At 39.3% G+C, this 21,452-nt stretch overlaps 2 protein-coding genes across 3 annotated transcripts; both read left to right on the forward strand.

Moving 5' to 3' along the window:
• The first annotated feature begins 370 nt into the window (after positions 1-370).
• On the forward strand, positions 371-6,643 carry rdh12l (retinol dehydrogenase 12, like). 2 transcript variants are annotated; one of them, XM_083995042.1, is made up of 8 exons: positions 396-540; positions 685-702; positions 782-894; positions 2,391-2,546; positions 2,643-2,747; positions 5,215-5,424; positions 5,564-5,756; positions 6,029-6,643. In XM_083995042.1, exons 4-8 carry the CDS (start codon positions 2,420-2,422, stop codon positions 6,129-6,131), a joined length of 738 nt encoding a protein of 245 aa, XP_083851168.1. In that variant the 5' UTR covers positions 396-540; positions 685-702; positions 782-894; positions 2,391-2,419; the 3' UTR covers positions 6,132-6,643. The 2 variants fall into 2 exon arrangements, with proteins under 2 accessions (XP_083851167.1, XP_083851168.1); XM_083995041.1 differs by lacking the exon at positions 685-702 and having other exon boundaries at positions 371-540.
• A 1,223-nt stretch (positions 6,644-7,866) lies between these two features.
• LOC311003537 (phenolphthiocerol/phthiocerol polyketide synthase subunit C-like) lies at positions 7,867-19,562 on the forward strand (the record flags this gene model as incomplete). Its single annotated transcript, XM_083995304.1, has 7 exons — positions 7,867-7,927; positions 8,069-8,222; positions 9,291-9,451; positions 9,608-9,814; positions 9,969-10,150; positions 10,405-15,894; positions 19,521-19,562. 7 exons carry the CDS (start codon positions 7,867-7,869, stop codon positions 19,560-19,562), a joined length of 6,297 nt encoding a protein of 2,098 aa, XP_083851430.1.
• Between the last annotated feature and the right edge of the window lie 1,890 nt (positions 19,563-21,452).

Consider the following 21,452-nt stretch of genomic DNA (forward strand, 5'->3'; position numbering starts at 1 on the left):
AAAGCAGATAAGTGCCATTTTTGAAAAAATGAGCTAAGGCTTTGTAATTATTCTTTGCATAGTGTTGTTTTCAATAAAACTTTATTTTTTTTAGATGTCTGTTTTTTTACATCTCAAAGTCACTCAACTTTGGTTTGACTGATATAACCTTATGTAAATAAAAAAATGAAGATTCTAGAATTTTTAAAAAACGGAGTTATCTGCTTTTGCAAATGAACTCTTCAAATGTAGAAATGACAGGTCTGGGCTCCCCACCCATTCAGTGTAGCCTGTAGGGGGCGGGGCCTATCTTAGACTCTAACCAATCAGCGTTACTCGAGAGCGACGGGCTCGTGGCCGATTGGTTTAAATCCCAGTCGATCAAAGATTACGAGATTACATGACACCACATTTCCGCATCGCCAATATTCAATCTTCTGACGTTGTTTGGGGAAGTTATAGGAGTCGTAGTTTTGACCAAAACCGAGATTTAATATTTGATATCACTTCACTTCCCCCCCCGAGCTGAGTGACATCATAAGGAGCCATGCAGTCGATGAGGTGAGGACGCTTTTTCTGTTGTGAAATATCTTCTACACGTCTATAACGTTACACGTTGTGTAGTGTTTATGTTAAAGTGACAAATAGTCTGGTGTTGTTAGTTTGTTGACGCAGTTTTTTTCTCTCTCTATGCCGCTATGTGAGGGAGTAACATGTGTTTCTGTAAGTAACGTTATACTCTGTCATGACAAACTCGCTCTGTTGGTTCGTACAGTTAAAGCTGATTTCTCAATATCCTCAGAAACTTCTTCTGGCCCTGGTCCTCTGATGCAAGACTGGATGGCAAAACTGTGCTCATCACCGGAGCCAACACCGGGATTGGCAAAGAGACAGCCATCGACCTGGCCAAGAGAGGTTAGAGACACTGAAATGATGAATTAACAATGTGAAAATGATCAACTCTTGCTTCACCCAGGACCAGCCCTGACCTCGGACTTCACTTTTCTGCTCTGTCATGCTCACGTAGCCAAAAAAAATTCCAGCAGTCTTTTGTTTTTTAATGTGCTGCAAGGAAATGTTGACTTTTAGCCCAGATAAGGGCAGCACAAACTTACAATTTTAATGAAATGTTTCCGCTTGAGTCACACACCTGTAGGCTACCACACTTATTTTCAATGCGTGTCATTAATAAATCTAAAAATAGCCTACTGTCTGTCTGAATGGATTATTCTGCTTAAAACGAATGAACAAGGTTCAAATGTCTCCTTAATACCCCAAACTGTACAATAAGATCATGAAAGTTAATTAGAAAATAAAATATTCCGAATGTGGAATGGGATTAGGCTATATCTTCTTTATTCTTGGTAACATAATAACAGGTGGGAACTCTAGTATAGTTTTAGTAGCTACAGAATGAAATGTGCAGTAGTAGGCTACCTACCTGGATGTAATGCAAACATTGAAACAGAGCAAACTGAGTTTTGCATGCACTTGTGTAAAAAGTTTCTTTTTACACATTAAAAACTATTGACTTAACAGAAAAAAAAGAAATGTGCTGCATTCCTTCAAGCATTCTGGCATAACATTACTGATACTAATGAAAACTCTTTTACAATTGTGTAAAACACATTAGATGTAGCATTTTCTTGTTTTGACAGGCCTGGGGAAGCCCCACTCCTGTTTTTTTTTGCAGTATACAGTTACTGATCATCTCTGAGTCATCAGCCATCTGTTGCATATGACATTTTATCATTATATCCGCCACCTTCCATTGCCTGACATGTTCTAATTTGTTGGCCTGTCACACATCACTGCATTGAATAAGATGTGAGCGGGGCAACACTACACTGCACACGCTGTTTGACTCAGCCACAGACACCAGAGCTTTAACCAAAAGTTTTTTGAAGGTGTTGGTGAAGTACTAATTCTGAACCACCAGTCACATTTGGGTAATGATTGATTGGTGGTCTATTGGGTCATCAGTAGTCAGAAGAAAAGTGGCAGTAATATTCTGTAGTCTCACATTCAGCTAACTTGCAGCACAATGTGCATGAAAGTCACATATATGCTACATCTTCTTAAAACTATTCATTTTCCATGCCGCTGCCTCAAAAAGTAGTGTGATCTCTGAAAATCGGCAGAACAAAATAAACAACAATGCAAAAAACCTCAGAATAAAGTCAATAAGTAGATTAAAGAGGGAACGTTGTGTTGATATTGAATACTGGTCTGCAAATATTGAGCATCCAGTAATACACACATTCTGCCATGAGAGGGTGCTCTCTACCTGGTCACCCACCCAGCATGCATCTGTTCTGTTGGTTGTGCATGCTTTCAGATAATTATTATATTCATAATGACATTCCTTCTGTTGTGGAATTTCATTGATGTTGTATTTCTCTGACATTCAGGGGCAAAGATCATCATAGCGTGCAGAGACATGGAGAAAGGGCAGGCCGCTGTGAAAGACGTCATCCAAAGCTCGAGCAACGAAAACATCGTTTGTATGAAACTGGACTTGTCGGACAGCAAGTCCATAAAAGAATTTGCTGAAGGCATCAACAATGGTAAATCTGGTAGTTCTTTAGAAAACCTGCAAATGAAAGGATGTTAAAAACCACAGTGTTGTAAACTTATTTTTTGTTGATGTTATTTTACTGTAGGAGAGCCGCAACTCGACATCCTCATCAACAATGCTGGCGTGATGATGTGTCCTTATGGGAAAACAGCAGATGGCTTTGAGATGCAGATCGGTGTCAATCACATGGGTAATTAAAAAACATTTTTATCTCCCTGGTGAGGAAAAGGATTGTTTAAAATATTAAACTATTTTGTACTGGGTTTTCTGTCATGTTGGACTGTCAGCATCAGCAAATCGCAGCAGCTCTGATTGCTTCTCTGTTTGCTGCTTTCGTAAACACAGTTGAACCAGTCACGGCCCCTGCTGGGAGCTATCAGGGCCTTCAAACAACTCCACTAGGAAGCGTTTATTTATTTATTTTCTTTAAACCTCCCACTTGGCAGCTTGTGTTCGCTCCACTTCCAGTAATAGCTTGAATTGAGCAGCGACACTTTCTTCATGCAGCAGTTTTTAATAGATTCACTGGGGGACTGTAATTTCAAACCATAAAATACATGATAAACAGACCGTTAAGAGCAAAGTGGATATGGGAAACATGAGTGGGCTCTATTTTATATTTTGTGTCAAGCCCGTTCCGATGGAAACTCTCACGCTTGTCTGTTTACAGCTGTGTGTGTTGTGCTCCCGAATTTGGCGGCAGTATTCTGTTGCTGTTAAATATTGATTGGTGTTGATATTATCCGAAGCTGCTGTGCTGATGTCAGATAAGACGAATTATCCCACAGTAAAATAAAGACGACAGTTTAACAAGCTGCAGTCAGAATACTGTATTCTGCCAACGTTTACAGACCACAGATCTACTAAGGTATAATATGTAGGAATTCCCCCCATCTAGCAGTGCGGTTGCATATCTGAACGTATTATTGATGTTGCATTCACGTGAAATCGGGCAGACGTCAGACAGACAACAGACGCTGCATGTAACAGCATAAACAAGCCTCTATGTAAACAAGTGGCAAAACAATACAGGTCTGACAATATGTTGTCATGGCGATGTTGTATTGTTTACCTGACCCACGTTTTACCGTCTTTCTCTGGTGGAGTAAAATGACATCCGGTTGGTTTGCCTACGGCCGTCTGCCTGACTGCACCTGAATGCAACATCAGTGCCTCCGTCCTTCCTCACACTACACAGTGGTGACAGTTTTAACAGGCCGAGCCGAAAGCTCCGCTGAGTTTCCGTTGTTACCTACAGTCACGCTGCCACTGAACATAAAAAATGGCGATGCAACATGGCCGCCTCGGTTCGGTGCGTCGCCCACTTATGTATTTGTAACGACTTGTAACAACTCATTCTAAGGTACGAGAAAGCTTTCATTTGTATGCGGGAGTGATTCGACTTCAGTGAAATACGTATTTATGAAAGACATATTTGAAAAGCCAAATAAGTTACATACTGGGGCTTTAATTCTAATTTTAATTTTAATTGTATGTGTTGAAATTACAGTCCTGAGTAAAAAATAAAGTACATATTCATGAACCAATATTTTAAGCGTTGACGATAAAGTCTCAGTTGTCAAAATCATCTGTGTTATCTGACTTGGTGTCCCCAGTTTGTTTGTGACCTAAGACACAATGCTGAAGTATGTTCAACCATCAAAATGTTTTTCTTTAGAGGAGCTATGACTTCTCTTTTCCGTTATGAGCTGACATGTGAGGACCATGAGCATAATGATGGCCGAGTGTACGTCTAACCAAGGAACTGAAATTTAACTCCATGATAAAGAAAACCAAGTAATTTATCAGTTGAGGTGTTATACACGCTTGTCCATGAAGTTTATGGAAGGAATAGGAGTAGGAATAATTTTGTTTTCAGACACATCACTCTTTTTATTCCTATTATAAAGGTTAAGCTGAAGTGTTCCTTTCAGCTCTGAATTAGCCGTTCATATCATTCATATCTCCATGGAGCGGGTAAGCTCGGTGCTGCTGCCATGTGATGTCGCCATGTTTTTACGTTCAGTGGCAGCGTGACGGTAGGAAACCATGGAAACTCAGCGGAGACACCGGAGCTGTCGGCTGTCTGTGAAAAGTCACCGCGGTAACGCAGTGAGGAGGAATGGAGCGTTACACTGATGCTGCATTCACCTGCAGTCGGGCAGACGGCCGTCGGTAACAAACCAGATGTCATTTTAGTCACAGAAGTCGAGAGAAAGCCGGTAAAACGTGGGTCAGATAAACAATACGACATCGCCATGACAACATATTGTCACGTGTATTGTTTTGCCTCGTGCTGATGGACCACTTGTTTACATAGAGGCTTGTTTATGCCGTTACGTGCAGCGGCTGTCGTCCGTCTGCCGTCTGCCCAATTTCATGTGAATGCAGCATGAAAAATACGATTGAGTTGCTTGTGATATGCAACCACAACGCTAGATGGGAGTAATTCCTACACAATGTACCTTTAACAACATTTTTCAGGGGGCGGTGTTTAGCCCATGTGTTGAGGCTATAGTCCTCACTGCAACTGCATTTTTCAGAAGCCTTCTGTCAAGTGAATAATTTTGCTTGATTTATGCTACAAAAGGAATGCAATACCTTTCTTTCTGTTCTGCTTTCTCAAACTTGATTTTCGTGTTCCTTTTGTTTTCTAGGTCACTTACTATTGACATATTTGTTACTTGACCTAATTAAAAAATCCGCACCGGCCAGGATTGTCAATGTCTCCTCTGTTGCTCATGCCTGGGGCTCCATGAACCTAGAAGACATCAACAGTGAGAAGAGTTACGACAAGAAGAGAGCCTATGCCCAGAGCAAGCTCGCCAACGTCCTCTTCACCCGCTCCCTGGCTAAACGACTAGAAGGTGAGGATCACATCTTTGTTTCTCAGGTATTTTATCCTATTTGACTCAATGTAGCCAAACTTTATCTTCTATTATTTCCACCACAAATCCAGTTTTGACCATTTACAGTTTGATCAGGCTCTCACTTTGCTTTATTCAGGCACAGGTGTGACAACGTACTCTCTCCACCCTGGAGCTGTCCGGACTGAGTTATGGCGTCACCTGAACGGCCCCCAACAGTTCTTATGGTTGATGGCCACTCCCTTCACCAAGAACTCTGTCCAAGGAGCTCAGACGACCATTTACTGCTCCGTGGAGCCGTCGCTGGAGAAGGAGAGCGGTGGATACTACAGGTCCTTCTTCCTAACATACTGCAGAACAGATTAATACAGTCCATCAAAACCAAAACCTTTCCTATCTAATAGGCCTTTATGATCAGTGAACTCCCACTTTCGCCAAACCTTTGATTCAGATAAGGACAAACTCCCTCACAGTAAAACCTTTGTACCAAAAAACAAGGGAGCGGAATACCAGTGCGATGAAAATATGGAGGACAATATTTAGCTGTTGTGATGAGTTAATCTGTTTCCATTAAATTTCAATTTGCTCCTCTCTGTGTTTACAGTGACTGTGCTCCTGCAAACTGCTCAGCAGCGGGGAAGGACGACGATGTGGCGCAGAAGCTGTGGGAGCTGAGCTGTCGTTCGCTCTCCATAACGTGGGAATGAATCAACCAGCTATTTTACAGTCTGATGGGTTTCTTCACAAATCAGTGGAGTTCATCTCACGTCATCGAAATGATGCACCAACTGTTACAGTTATATATATCTGTATATTTTTCTAATGGTGTGTTTTGCACATCGTAATTATATAGTACTTACACTCCACAGCACTGTTTCTAGATAAGAATTTACAAAGTATATACTTGAAGTTTACATCTCCAATCTACAGAAATGAACACAATCTCTTTGTGAGACTTTCACACTCGAGTCAGCTTACACTTTACTTTTATACTTAACTACTTTTCTACTTATCACAGATGATTTTCTGTACTGCTGTTTTTTTTAACATTAAATACATTGTAACACTCACACTGATATTGTTTCTGTTCCTGTTTTCACATGTTTGGTGCTTTCGTCCAGCTACAAGGAAATTTCATTATATGTCACTGTATCTCCTTTTGATACGTTTAATATCTGAGGTTGTTTCTGTTGTTCCAGCCTCAAAAAGGTAAAATTTCTTCCTCATTAAGTCAACCGGGTCATGTATTTTATTACCAACAACAGTGGCTCTTACTACTTTGACAAACACTAATAAAAACACCCTTTAACAACTTTAATACCACTATAAGATCTGTGTGTGATAAAGACAATAAAACAAAGATTACAGAGAAATACAATCACAACATTGAGAATTTATAACGGAACCAAACTACTAAGATGAGACTGCAGTTTTCATTAAAACTTATTAATAACTTACCAAACTTAATCTTCTCTTAAAAGGTGATGCTGTTTTGATTTATTTTAGGGGAATTACTGATTAAATCTAGAATAAGTTGTTAATGGTAAAATATTACAATAGAAAAATAAAACAAAAAGGCTTGTAGATCTTTAAAAAAAATTATAATATAGTATAATATTGACATATGCTATGCATATATTGATGTATGCTTTGAGTATGTTTGAAGTTACACAACTTTACATTGTTGGTGGTATTTAGAAGCTGATGATTGACTGATAAAGACTGTGATAAAGCTTAATGTGCTCCGGTTTGTTTCAGTTTGTTTTTCCACATCTCCATTCACCTTGACCTTGGCCTATAAATTAAGACACATTCTTACTCAACGTGTATTATGTATATTATGTAAGGTGTTTAATTAAGTATTAATAACATTGTTCACTACATAGTCTTTTTAACAGCAACTGTTAATTGAAACTTTGTAAAGTTTGGTTAATTATTATAATGAATAAGAATTCATGAAGTTTAAGAGGAACTAGTTAGATTATTTGAAACCACATTAATAATTATACACTGAACTTATTGTATTGATTGGTTGATTATTATGGAAAACTGCAATAAGCTACGACACAACCTAGAGTCAACTCACACTTGGATAACATATTTATTTACTCATTGAATTTGGTCTAATCATTTGCAAGGCACCATAAATGTGTGCACTGAGCTCCTTCATCTCCATGGCCACGTATACAAGCAATCATTAATGTTTCATAAAGAAAAGAGGCTGGCAATAAGAATCTGCTGCAGGTCCGGCAGTGATAGCATCACTGGAGGAGACGGCAAACGGTATGGATGTATGGATGACCTGGTGCATGACTACACTAGTCTAACTGAATAAGAACTATATTCATATCTGAATGTGATTGTGCCTGGAGGGAAGAGGGATGTTGACATGATGGTACAGTAAAGATTTTTGATTTTCTGTCGTAGTGATGTAGAGTCAGGATGGAGGAAGGTGAGGCAGACGGTATCGCAGTGGTGGGCATTGGATGCAATTTTCCTGGTGGTAAGCCCCATGATCTGGGAACTATTCTTTTTTCTTTTCTTTCCTTTTCCATTTAACTTGTGTATATGGAATCAGACGATTACAAAATGCAAACTACAAACAGTGGATTTTAAATTTACATCTATGTATGTTTCCAAACAGGTGAAGGTCTTGACAATTTCTGGAAGGTTCTTGTGGATGGAAGAAACTGTTCAGTGCCAATTCCTAAAGAAAGGTTTGACCTGAGCAGCTGGTATGACCCAGACGACAACAAAGCGGGTAAATCCCGCACAACCAAGGCTGCTCTTATTGATGGGTAAGGTCCTCTTACCTTACTGCTTTACCTTATCTCAGTGTTTACATTTTTTGTAATGGGTACAGAAAGAGGGTTTTATTGATTCTTGTGGATTAACAATCAACTTGATTTGTAGCCTTTCATACATAGTTGCAGTCCAAACTCCCTTTACAGAAGATAATCTCATCAAAAACATCACTGGACATGAGGGGTCATTTAATAAATAGCAGTGTAATAATATAAAAATGATATTAAAAAAAAGTATAAAAGAAATGAAATATATATCAAGTAAAAGCAAACTAATTAAAAGCAAAATCATAAAACTGTTCCTTAATTCTACAGTCAGAGGTAACAGTACCTGTCTGATTAACAAACCTTGGGTCCATAAAAACAAAAGGCTGCTTCAACAAATAAAAATGTATTTTTCATTTTTGGAACATTCAGCCCCACTCTGTGCCACGTGAGTGGACAGAATGCACCATGCTTAGATAAGCAATCAAAGATGAATGAAGGCGCCAAACCATGAAAATATTCTTAATGCCAGATTAATGTGATGTCTAGATATTTATGGAACTCTGAAACCATTTGTGATATATGTGTCGGTAGCAGAGAATATAAATCCATAGAAATGTTTCTGTATTATCTTTTTCCACAGTTTTTCCAAGTGTTGAGTGACTGTGATAAGGTCAGGTGTGGCTCGTTATTGCTTTCACTGATTGTAGATTGACACCAGGTGTGTGGAGTACATAAAAACTTGGGTCTGAGGTGTGTTTGAAGAAATGTAATCTTCTCATGTCACACTAAAACACAAATAAAGTGAAAAATGATTAAGAGATGTGTAAGAATAGTGCAGTTGCTGTATTTCTATAGATCTCACTAAAAATCCACAGATCCTATTATTATCCCATAACAAATTAAACATTGCATGAAGTGAATATTATTATTATTATTAATAATAATAATAATAATAATAATAATAATAATAATAATAATAATAATAATAATAATAATAATAATAATAATGACAATAATATATATCTATATAAAAGAGATTAAAACTAATCCGTGTTTTTGGTCCATTGTTTTCAGGTTTAATGAATTTGACCACAAATTCTTTGGCATCAGTGACAGTGAAGTGGAACAAATGGACCCTCAACAAAAGCAGCTCCTTCAGTGTGTTTACAGAGCTCTGGAGAACGCTGGGATTCCTCTGGAGAAGGCCAGTGGGACCAGGACAGGAGTGTTTTTTGGTGAGGCTGCAAAAACCTTCTGGCTTTTTTTGACTAAAGATCACTTTCTGTATAAATGTTCACCTAAATTTTAACACAAATACATCACACGTTCCTAAATTTCTCAATAATAGCAACTTTATTCTTTTTCTAATTTCTTATTTCTTCTTTATGTAGGCCTAATGAACAGAGATTATGAAACAAATGCTGCACATGTGCACCCAAGTGTGATCAACCACTGGACTGGCACGGGGCTGGCTATGAGTATAGCAGCGAACAGAGTCTCGTACATCTTCAACTTTACTGGTCCCTCACTGTCCATAGACTGTGCCTGCTCATCCTCCCTTGTGGCTCTTCATCTTGCCTGTCAATCCATTAAACACGGTATGTATACAGAACACGATATCTACTGACAACAACACTTTGGAGAGCAACCTATTATACACCTCTGTACAGTGATTTCTATTATGAGGCTTCGTGTTAAAAAGGCCATTAGATTATTATAGTGTGCATAGTCAAATCTGTTTTATCTTATCAGGTGATTGTGATATGGCTGTCTGTGGGGGAGTCAACTGTATCATAGAGCCCAGAGTGTTTGTTGCTCTCAGCAAGGCCAAGATGATCTCACCTGAAGGGACCAGCAAACCTTTCTCCAACAGCGCAAATGGCTACGGCAGAGGAGAAGGCTGTGGGGTTGTTCTCCTGAAGCCTCTGAAAAAGGTCAGAATGTGTGGAAAGTGATGACAATTTCCATTCCTTATATGATCAAATAAGACCAATGCCAACTGATAACTTATTTCTTTTAAGTATTAACCAGTATGAAAAGCACCCATAAATTTAATTTGTAGGCTACTAGTTCCTGTCAACCCTGTTTCTCTCCAGCAAGTCCAAAACACATTTATATATGATTTGAACAAGCATTAAAAATCACAATTTTATTATGTTTTGACTGTACACTGGTTGTTGTACAACAGGCAATACAAGACCATGACCATATCTGGGGTATTATCAGCAAAACAGCTGTCAACCAAGATGGACGCTCAGTCACTCCAATCACCAAACCTTCCATGACACAACAAGAACAGCTGCTGAGAAGAATCTACTCAGAGTCTGATCTTGCAGATGTTCAGTACATAGAGGCTCATGGGACTGGGACCCCAGTTGGAGACCCAACGGAGGCAGGAAGCATCTCAAACGTCATTGCTAAAGCCAGACCTCCTGGTTCAGGTGTGCTGCGAATTGGCTCTGTTAAAAGCAACATTGGACATACAGAATCTGCTGCTGGAGTAGCTGGACTCATTAAGGTTCTCCTAATGATGAAGCATGAGACCATTGTTCGCTCTGTCTTTTATTCTGAGGAGACAGCCAGTGTAGATACCAAAGCCTTAAACATTAAAGTGCTAGCAGAAGCAGAAAAGTGGGATGCCTCTGGTGCGCGAATTGCAGGGGTGAACAACTTTGGCTTTGGGGGTACAAATGCACATGCGATTGTCAAACAGTACAAACAGCCACCTGTTAGACAAAAGATCTATGAGACACAACCAAAGTACTTTGTCATTTCAGCAAATTCAGCTAAATCTCTCTCTCTGACAATGGAAGACACCGTTAGACAGCTAGAAGCAGATAGTAAAGTTGATCTAGATTCTCTGTTGTACACCTCAGCTTGCAGAAGAAGCCATCTCAAACACAAATACAGAAAGGCCATCATGGTATCATCTGTTGTCGATCTTAAAGAGAAGCTAAGTGCTGCTGTAAGCAAAAATGTCAGCCCATGCTACCCTGATCCGAGGTTGGTGTTTGTATTCTGTGGAAATGGCCTCGCTTACCATGGCATGTGCAAGCAGCTACTAAAAAATGAGCCCGTGTTTAGAAACAAGATCAAAGAGATCACAGAGCTCTTTCAAAGGTTGAGTTCACTGAACATCCTGGATACACTTGAAAGTGAGTTTGAGAGTAGTGACTTCAAAAACCCAGAGGTTGTACAACCTTTACTCTTTGCTATCCAGGTTGGTATCTCCACCCTGTTGAGACAATGGGGTGTGAAGCCAGATGCAATCCTCGGACACTCTGTAGGCGAAGTTGCTGCTGCTCACTGCTCAGGCCTCCTCTCCCTTGAGGATGCAGTGAAAGTCATCTATGTCCGCAGCACCCTCCAGAGCAAAGTCACCGGTGGGAAGATGCTTGTGATCAGCAACATGGATGTATCAGAGGTAACTGCTCTTCTCCCTCGTTACTCTGGTAGGGTCTACCTGGCTGCATTCAACAGCCCACAGTCTTGCACCCTCTCAGGTGACGCAGATGCAATCAAGAGCCTCCATGAGGAGATGAGCACCACAGCCAACAGTCTGAATCTGTTCCTCCGTGTGCTGGATGTCCCTGCTGCTTACCACAGCCACATGATGGATCCAATTCTGCCAGAAATCAAGACCTCAATTGGCTCCTTACAAATGAATGAGCTCAACACAGAGTTGTTCTCAACAGTAACAGGCAAAGAAATCCAACAGGGAGATTTCTGCACAGGTGAATACTGGGCGAGAAACATTCGTGAGCCAGTCGCTTTTGAGCATGCAGTGAGATCTGCAGTTAAAGGTATGAAGAACACAGTCTTTGTAGAGGTAGGGCCACGAAGGGCGCTACAAAGAAACATCATGGAATCTCTGAGTAATGACACAGCTGTACTAGCCTCAGTGCTGCCAGAGAAAGACCACGAAACAATCATGTCTGTTGTTTCCAAGTTGTTCGAACTTGGTGTTCAAGTAGATTGGAATACCTTCTACAAAGGATACAAGACAATGCCACTGCCTTTCCCGAAATACAAGTTTGATTGCTCAGACAGAGATGTTATCATTGGAGCAGCACAGACAAACACAGCAAGCAATCATCCTGTGCTCTGTCAAACAGGAAGTGAAAGCAGCATTTTCAGCTGTGATCTGATGTCCAACTCTTCTTTCTACCTGAAGGAGCACAAGCACAACGACATACCCATCATCCCTGGTGCCTTCTACGCAGAGTTGGGTTTAGCTGCAGTCATGGCCAGTTCCAAGCCAAAAGTAGCTCTTAACTCCCTACAGCTCAGTGTCAATTTTCACAGCCCATGTGTTTTGACCCTCAAACCTGATATGAAGGTACAACTGGATCCAACAGAGGAAGTAACCAGTTTCAGGGTATTCTCCCCATCAGCAGTTTATGCATCAGGAACAGTTGTCTCCCAAAAAGAGAGGCTGATTGAGGAGCAGCACATTTCACTAAGCTCTATCTACAAAAGATGCAAATCCGTTGTGAGCTTTCAGGAGTTCTACGGGTATCTCTTTCAGGGAGGTTTTCAGTACGGAGACGTCTTCCAGAACAAGGCAAATGTGCACTACGGAGAGGATCTCAAAGAGGCTTTTGCAGTTGTCTCAGTTCCAGAGGAACTGCGATCTCAGTTGCATGACTACTGCATTCATCCTGTCGTGTTGGATTTTCTGATGCAGCTTCTCCCAATTACAGTGGAGCACATTTTTGCTGGTAGACCAGGTTTTCCTGCCAAAATAGGACATTTGACAGTGTTTGAACCTTTGCAAGAAGAGATGATTGTCTATCTGAGAGCAACTGATGTGAGCATTGATCACCTTGAGGTTTGCGGCTGCTTCACAGATAAAGAAGGTAGAGTGTTGGTTGAAGTTAAGCATGTGATAATCAAGTATCTTGGCAGCCACTCTCATGTGGTTGAGGAGTACTTCTACCATAATGCCTTCAGTGTCCTCCCTAAAAGTATCCCATCTGCTCCACTTCCTAAAGCTTTGGTTTTCTGTGACCGTATTGGGATCTCTAAAGGCCTGCAACAATATCTGGACCCAAGATCTCAGTACATTTCGTTCACTCATTCAAAAGATATCTTGAGCAATGGCTTTCCCTCTTTCTTGGCAAAACTAGACATCACAGACATTGAGAAAAACTTTGATGAGGTCTTGTTTTTGTGGGGCAAAGAAAACCTTACTTCTCTGGCAGCTGATGCTGTCCTGCAGAATTTGGTGAGCTGCTGCGAGACTCTACGCCAAATAGTCCTTGAGCTCAAGCAAATTAACTTCCCACACTCCATCAGAGCAGTAACCTACTGTTCATCTGACATCACAGTTGACCACATAAATCCAGGGTTTGCTCTTGCTGGTATGACAAGATCATTTGCTGCAGAGATACCAGACCTTTCATTTCAGCTGATTGATATTGGTTCAGTCTCTGCTGAGGACATTGCAGCTCTGTCTGAGGTCTTACAATCATGTTCTTGCAGCAAGTACCCAGAGTTGGTGGTGAAAGATGGGCAGATTCTGAAACCCTCCATTGTCCGTACTCCACCTGAAATCACTGACAGTTCAGGAGGAAGTTTTACCTCCACAATGTCTGAGCCGTGCATCCTCCAAACAGCCGATGCACATAAGATTACACAAGTGAGTGCCATTCGCTTTGACGAGGAAGCCTTGCCAATCAGTGACACATATGTTGAAATTCGACCCAGTAAAATATGTGTTCATTCATCTGATTACTTCCCTGTCAGTGCCTCACATTTGAAATTTGGTGAGACGCTGTACTGGAACAAACAGTCGTCACAGAATCACAAGCTACTGGCTCTTGATTTCAGTGGTACTGTCACAGCAGTTGGAAAAGATGTCAAGAAACTGAAAGTGGGAGACCACATTGCTTCCTGTTATCCAGTACTGGCAGCAAACAAGCTCAGGGTTCCAGAGGATGTGTGTTACAACACCAAACGATTCCCATTCCTTCAAAAATCACCCTGTGTTTCCTACTTTGTACTAGCATGGGAAATCCTGCAGCGAGCCTTGCCCAGAGGCAAACATCACCTGGGAATCATATCCTCTGTCTCTGACTCAGCTCTGGTGAAAGTCTTGACACTTGCGTCTTATAAATCAGGCTGGAATGTGGTTGTTGGGGCACAGTGCAATGGCTCTTTTGTAGATGTCTACCAAATTGATGTATTTGTTGTCCTGCCTCCATTTGATGACTCCCTGATTGACAAAATTTGTGATTTTCCAGGTGTCAAACGTGTTGTCGTCATCTGTGACTCTCAGACACAGGGTTTGCTCACACAGGACCTGTTCCACAGTGTAAAGGACAATGTTCATGTGCAGACAATTCAAATTCCTGTAATTTTGCAAAAGGGATCCTTGAGTGCAAAAGGCCCAAACATTAATCACTGGCTGAAGTCCTTGAACTTGAGTGGAACATTTGCTCTTAAAAGCTGCACCTTTCAGACCATAAAATCTGACAGCATCAAGAGCTTTCATGTTGAGAAACCCAAGTCATACTTCAACACAAAGAAACTAGCTGTTCTGGCTCTAGAAAAAGATGCCAGCAGCACAGTGTCTGAGATTCCATTACTGCCAACAAAAAAGCAGCTTTTCCTAAAGAGGGCAGTGTACATAGTGGCAGGTGGTCTTTCCGGTCTGGGGTTTGAAACTGTGAAGTTCATCTCACAGAGAGGCGGCAAGTATATTGTCATACTCTCCAGAAGCAAGCCCAACCATGAAGTCCAGCTCCAGATACACAATATAGAGAAACAGTGCGGAAACTGTATCACTAGCATCGAGTGTGACATATCTGTCTTCGAACAGGTGCGTAAGGTTATCAGTGCCATTGGCCAGAGGTTCCCTGGCTGTCCAATCAGAGGAGTGTTTCACAGTGCTGTTGTCTTGCATGATGGGCTGATTGAGACCCTTGAAAGATCCTTATATGAGAAGGTTCTCAAACCAAAAGTGAATGGTGCACTAAACCTGCACCATGCAATGCAACACTGCCAGTTAGACTACTTTGTGTGCTATTCCTCCATATCAGCCTTTCTGGGAAATGCATCACAAACCAACTACGCAGCAGCCAACACATTCCTTGACATGTTCTGTCAGTACAGACGCAAACTCGGGCTGCCAGGGCAATCCATCAACTGGGGAGCTCTGAACCTCGGTCTCCTACTGAACAAAGAGCATTTTCAGCAATTTCTGGAAGCAAAAGGGATGATGGTGTTAAATGTGGCTGAAATTCATAAAAGCCTGGAGCAATGTCTTATGCTTAATCGACCCCAACAGGCTGTTTGCAGATTTCATTTCATAAACATCAGGTACAACGTCCTTTCTCAAAATGTGGCCTTGACCATGCGCCTGTCCACGTTAGTTGAGGAGGCTTTCCAAAACTCCAAAGAGGCAGATTCTCAAAGTAAAGAAGCTGAATCTGTGTCACCAAAAGAGTATGTCTTCTCTCTCCTGAGCAAGACCATTGGCATGGATCAGAGTGAGCTGAAAGATGAATCACCTCTCTCATCCTTAGGTATTGACTCCATGCAGGCCATGACTCTGCAGAATCTGATCTTTCAGGAGAGAGGTGTGAATGTGCCTTTGGTGAAACTGTTGGATCCCAATGCCACAATATCATCAGTGGTGGCTATACTGAGTGGGGAAAATGTCACTGATACCCCAGTGAGTAGTTATCACACTGAAGAAATGGAGGATCTTTTGACCAGATTGTAAAAATGACAAAGGTTTTAATTTCTGGACTTTTTGTAAATGTACAATGTCTTGTTTATTGTTTTCTCACTGTTGAAGCTTTACATTACTACATTTTGTTTTACATTGTTGTAACCATACACTGTTATTTTACTCACTTTTTTGGAGCTCAATATTGAAGGGGTGTTTTGTATCAGTTTCAGTCAATCACTTTATTGATATGTTCATGAAGAAAATATCAAAACAGTGAGCATTTCAATTCAATGTAAATTGTATAAACTGCAACATATTCAACAGTGAATAATTTTTACAGAATATGGACATTCATTTGTGTTATTTTATTAAAATTCAATCAATTTTAATCTTTAGAGCCAGCTTAGTTTTTCCAAGTCTGTGATAGGATCCTAATCAACTTACTTTTATCAGCCTGTTTTATATTCAATCTTCTTCGCAGCTCATGGAAAGTTCTTATCACTAATAGCTCAATTATTCTGGCTGATAATTAAGTTTATGTTGATAATGGAAAAATGAATATGACACAGTATTCTGGTATCCCCCATAAATGTGGGTGGCATGTATAATTAGCCAATTTGCCTGTTTGAAGGACGAATCTATTACATTAATTGGACAGAGTTCTCCTGGAGGACACTGCACTTCAAGGAGAGACATGCAAATAAAACCAGATTGGTTATGATAATTTATTATAGTAATGTTGACATCAATGTTTTCCCACTTAAGAGTTAAAAATATTGCTTTTAACACTGAAAACTTTTCTGGCCATCATTATAGATTGAAAATGTTCACCAAATATTTCTTACATCTAGGCAACATGTAGCCTATGATGTTTTTGTTTCATTATGACACATTATGTTTCAATAAATTAAGCTTTTGATTTTTCTCTATTTACATTTTGATTTGATATATTTGGTTTGCATCGATGCATTGACATATTTGGTTTATTCTTCTATGCTTAAAAATGTTTTGTTTTTTTTAAGCCAGCTTCAAAAAAAATCTGCAAATATAGAACAGCTTCACCAGATGGACTCAAGGAACTCAATGAACGTATAAAACAAATAACTCCAGTTATCTCTACGCAAGTTGGAGATGTATCAAATGTGGTTCATCATCATCACAGTATAAAGTCCAGCTACCTGTTTTCATTCCTTCAGCCTGTTTACCATCACCACAGCAACAAATTCTCAAAACGAAGGTTGATTTAACAAGGACACTAAAGAGTCGTTATGAACATTACAGAACAACCAGAATGTCACTCACAGATTTTACAAACTGGAAATTAATTGTAAATGATTTGGTGCTAAGATGGATCAGTTAATATCAATTGTATCAATATTACATTATTGCAACTGTTACAAACAACCACAAGATGTCACACTTACCCTACTGTAACTTACCCTACTGTGTACTTCAATATGCATAGCTAACTTATGTTTACCAGGAAGGAATTTATTAATCATCTGAATCTTCAGTCAAAGGTTAAGGTCTGAAATCCATCAACCTTTGACTGAAGATTCAGATGATTAATAAATTCCTTCCTGGTAAACATAAGTTACCTTAATGCCCTCCATTATCATCCACAACTTAATCTAAAGTCTGTAGCACTTCTTCACATGCCTGACATCACATAAACTTTATCTTACCCAGGAATCAATAATGATTTTCAAACTAGATTCTAATACATTTACTTCATATGTAATGTCAGTCATCTTGAGGAATAATTTCAATCTTGTCAAGCTAATAAAGCAACAATGGATGAAAATCCACTGGGTGTAAAATGGGGACCACAATCTGTTATAAATCAAAAACTACCCCTAATTTCTAGTTATTCACCCAAAGACCTTCACATAAAACGAATTCATTTTCTCTATTCAACAGCTACAACTAGCTGCATAAAGTAGGCTATATGAATCTCTGCTTGTGCTTGTTCATGTATTTAGGGTCCGGGCAGCAAAGCTGCCGGGACACTATTGTATTCCTAGGAATGCTTCTTCTTCTTCTTCTTCTTCTTCTTCTTCTTCTTCTTCTTCTTCTTCTTCTTCTTCTTCTTTTCTTCTTCATCTTCTTCCAAGGAAGTCATACTTCCCATGGGCGAAAACTCACCAAACTTCACAGAAACATCCAACCCCATGCCAGATTCACTCAACTCCAAGGACATGTGCCCCCCCCCCCCCCCCCCTCCCAGGGGGGGGCACAATAAGCGTTTAAATTTAAAAGTTTTGCAACTTTCACCAAAATGTCGCCCCAATATTGCTGAAACATTTGTCCACTTAAACTCATTACAAATTATGAAGTCCATCACTCTGTTTTTTTCAATAATTGTAAAACTTTTCAAATGTATCTCCTCCCACAATTTTTGCTCAATTGTCACCAAACTTGCTACAGAGCATCTCCAGACTGTCCTCCACAAAACCTGTTTCTCAGATTTTTGATTAAGCAAAAATTGAGCCTACAGTGCATGAAAACGTTTGACTGTAATCTTCCTGAAAAAAAATGACAATATTTTGGAGTCATGGTTGATGAAGTTTGGCAAATATCAGAATTTTAACTCAAAAACTGAATTTTTGAGAACATTTTGAATTCTGCTCTCATGGGAACAACTGCAGTCAATGTGAGAGTGGTATTTTTAAACATCATATTTTCTCTTATGAAGACACTTATCATTAAAAACAAATCACCAACATTTCCATGCTGTCAAGATGCAATTTATGTATTATCAGATTTTTGTTTAGATGACTGAATTTCTGACATTTTGACCATTTCATCACAACAGCTGCCCGGGCATTGACTCCCTGAGTCGATAAATGAAGCTACACAGCAGGTTTCACTACCAGCCAATTAGCTCAGCGAGTTAAGAGCTGGTTCTTGGTGTCAGAGGTTGTGAGTTTGAGACCCAGCAAGGGTGATGATGATGATGACGGATCAAAATGTCAGATGTCCTCAACATGAAACACAAGACAGTTGTACTGATGGTGGCATCACAGCAAGCCTCTAAATTTAAAAATCCAAATAGCTTGGACTGGACCATGTGCGAAGGCTCCTAACATCTTAGAGTCACAGTAGATGTTTAACAAATACATATCAGAATTTTACCTCAAAAACTGATTTTTCTTTTTACTGTGGTTTCAAATCTGCCTACACGACAGTGAATGGCTTACTCAATTTGTGAAGCCACTGTTGCCACTTGTCAATTAGCTCAGTGCGATAGTTAATGGTCTTTGGATCCCAAGGTTGTGGGTTCAATCCTCAACTGATGCAAATTGGACATTTTAAGGTCAACTGTCCTGTCTTCCTATTCTCCTGTTTGTTGCTCAGATTTGCCTAAATTTGCCCAAAAGTAGCCCGGACCCGACCCATCGCTGCGCAGCAGCTAGAATTTTATTTGGATCTCCATTAGCTGATGTAGTTTACATCAACTATCCTGGAGACAACAAACAAAGAGACTGGTGAGTATATTTCACACACATACACACTTTCCATTTTCAATATACTAACACACACTATTGCACAACATATATTAGACTAGTCACCACATTTCATTCATAATACAAATGCACATTAATTCTCCTGTCCCTCTTCTGCAGGTGGAACCATGTGGCCATCACAGAACCTACCAGCCCAGATAAGATTTTAAAAAGGACAATAAATATATCAATAATCAATAAACATGAGAATTACATTTAAATGTGCAAATACGCAATGTGCAAACTGTGCAAATACAATAAAGTGCCTGTGCAATTATTAAAGTGTGTGTCCTGGTTAAAGTGCAATGTGCAATATTCCCCCAACCCCATCTCCGGCTCCAGGGAACGAAGTCCTCTTCCTTACAGTGTGATAAAGACAATAAAAAACAAAGATTACAGAGAAATACAATCACAGCACTGAGAATTTATAACCGAACCAAACTACCAAGATGAGACTGCAGTGTTCATTATTAAAACTTTTATTGATCCCCTTTATAGGTATTAAATCAATTAGAGATTTTCCGGGAGAATGGTCAAGGATCACATATGGGGCTTGGAGAGAGGTACAACAAATGTTTAAGCTGCCAATAGGTCTTTCTATTATGAGCTCAATACGATATATTAAAGACTTTCTGCCTCTAAAACTTGACATAGGGTTCAAAAATTGGATGCGTGCCAATCTAATTTTTGTGCATCAATTGCTTAGTAATAACAACTTTAAATCGTTTGATCAAGTAAGAGCCGAATTTAGCTTATCAACAGATAAGCTAATTAACAGAGCTCTATAGATACCTTAAGAAGTTTTATATTTGATCATCCAAATAGGAATAGATTAAAAGAACCTTCCCCCTTAGAACAATACTTATCGAAGATTCAGGAAGGAAATCATATACAAAAGCCAATAACTAATTTATATAGAATCCTGACTTTAATGTCAAAGGATAAAACTTATCATGTGAAAGAAAAGTGGGATAGAGAGTTACAACAGGAAATTACTGAGGAAGGCTTGATAAAGATCTGTGCTGCGATACATACAGTTACTAATGCCAATTTGTGGAGAGAGTTTCAATGGAAGATAGTAAATAGATTTTTTAGAACATCAGAAATGATGGCAAAGATGAGCTCAAATCAGTCAAGTACATGTTGGAGGGGATGCGGTATGAACATAACAACTCACCTACATATATTTTGGCAATGCCCATTGTTGGATAAATTTTGGAAATCCATTTTTGCTACTGCGAATAAAACATTAGAAGTCGAACTGGCTAAAGACCCTTTGACTGCGATTCTTGGGATGAAACCAGATGTTATTCTCAGTAGAAAAAGGATGTATATCCTACAAATAGTACTAATAGCAGCAAAGAAAGCAATTACATTAAGATGTCTTAAACAGGACCCTCCCACATACGCTGATTGGGTAACAATTCTAAAAAATATTTACACAATGGAAAGAATTACATATATGTTGAGATTACAGAATGAAGTGTTTACAGAGAGATGGCAACCATTAATAGAGGTAGTGGGAGAACAAATGGATTGATAATTTAAAGAGCTTTTTTTCTTTGTTTGTTTTTTGGTATGTACGTGCTGATGAATTGATTGAGGGAACCTATGACTTATACTTTTATTTTTGATATATTGTTTTTGTCTTGTTTTGTCTTTTTTCTTTGTTTGTTTGGCGTGTTTTTTATTTTTTATGGTTGCTGTTGTTTTTGATTTCTTTTTTCTCTTTTGTCTTTTTCTTAAGTTGGGTCAAACCCAAACTCTTAAATATTCAAAAATTTTGGTTTTCTGATTTTTTTTTTTACAGGTGGTAATTTTTTTTTTTACAGGTGGTACATTTTTTACAGGTGGTAAATCTAAAAATCTAAAAAAACAAAAACAAAAGACGATTGTTTGTCTACTAATACCACTTGTAAAATGAATTGTTCAAATGGTTGCTGAATTAATATTGTAAAAGTGGTTGTGAGGAAATAATTTAAAAAAAAAGAAATTGGAAAAAAAAAAAACTTTTATTAATAATTTACCAAACTTAATCTTGTCTTAAAAGGT

Source organism: Trachurus trachurus, assembly GCF_905171665.1.
Source record: "Trachurus trachurus genome assembly, chromosome: 20".
In the NCBI taxonomy this organism is placed as follows: Eukaryota; Metazoa; Chordata; class Actinopteri; order Carangiformes; family Carangidae; genus Trachurus; species Trachurus trachurus.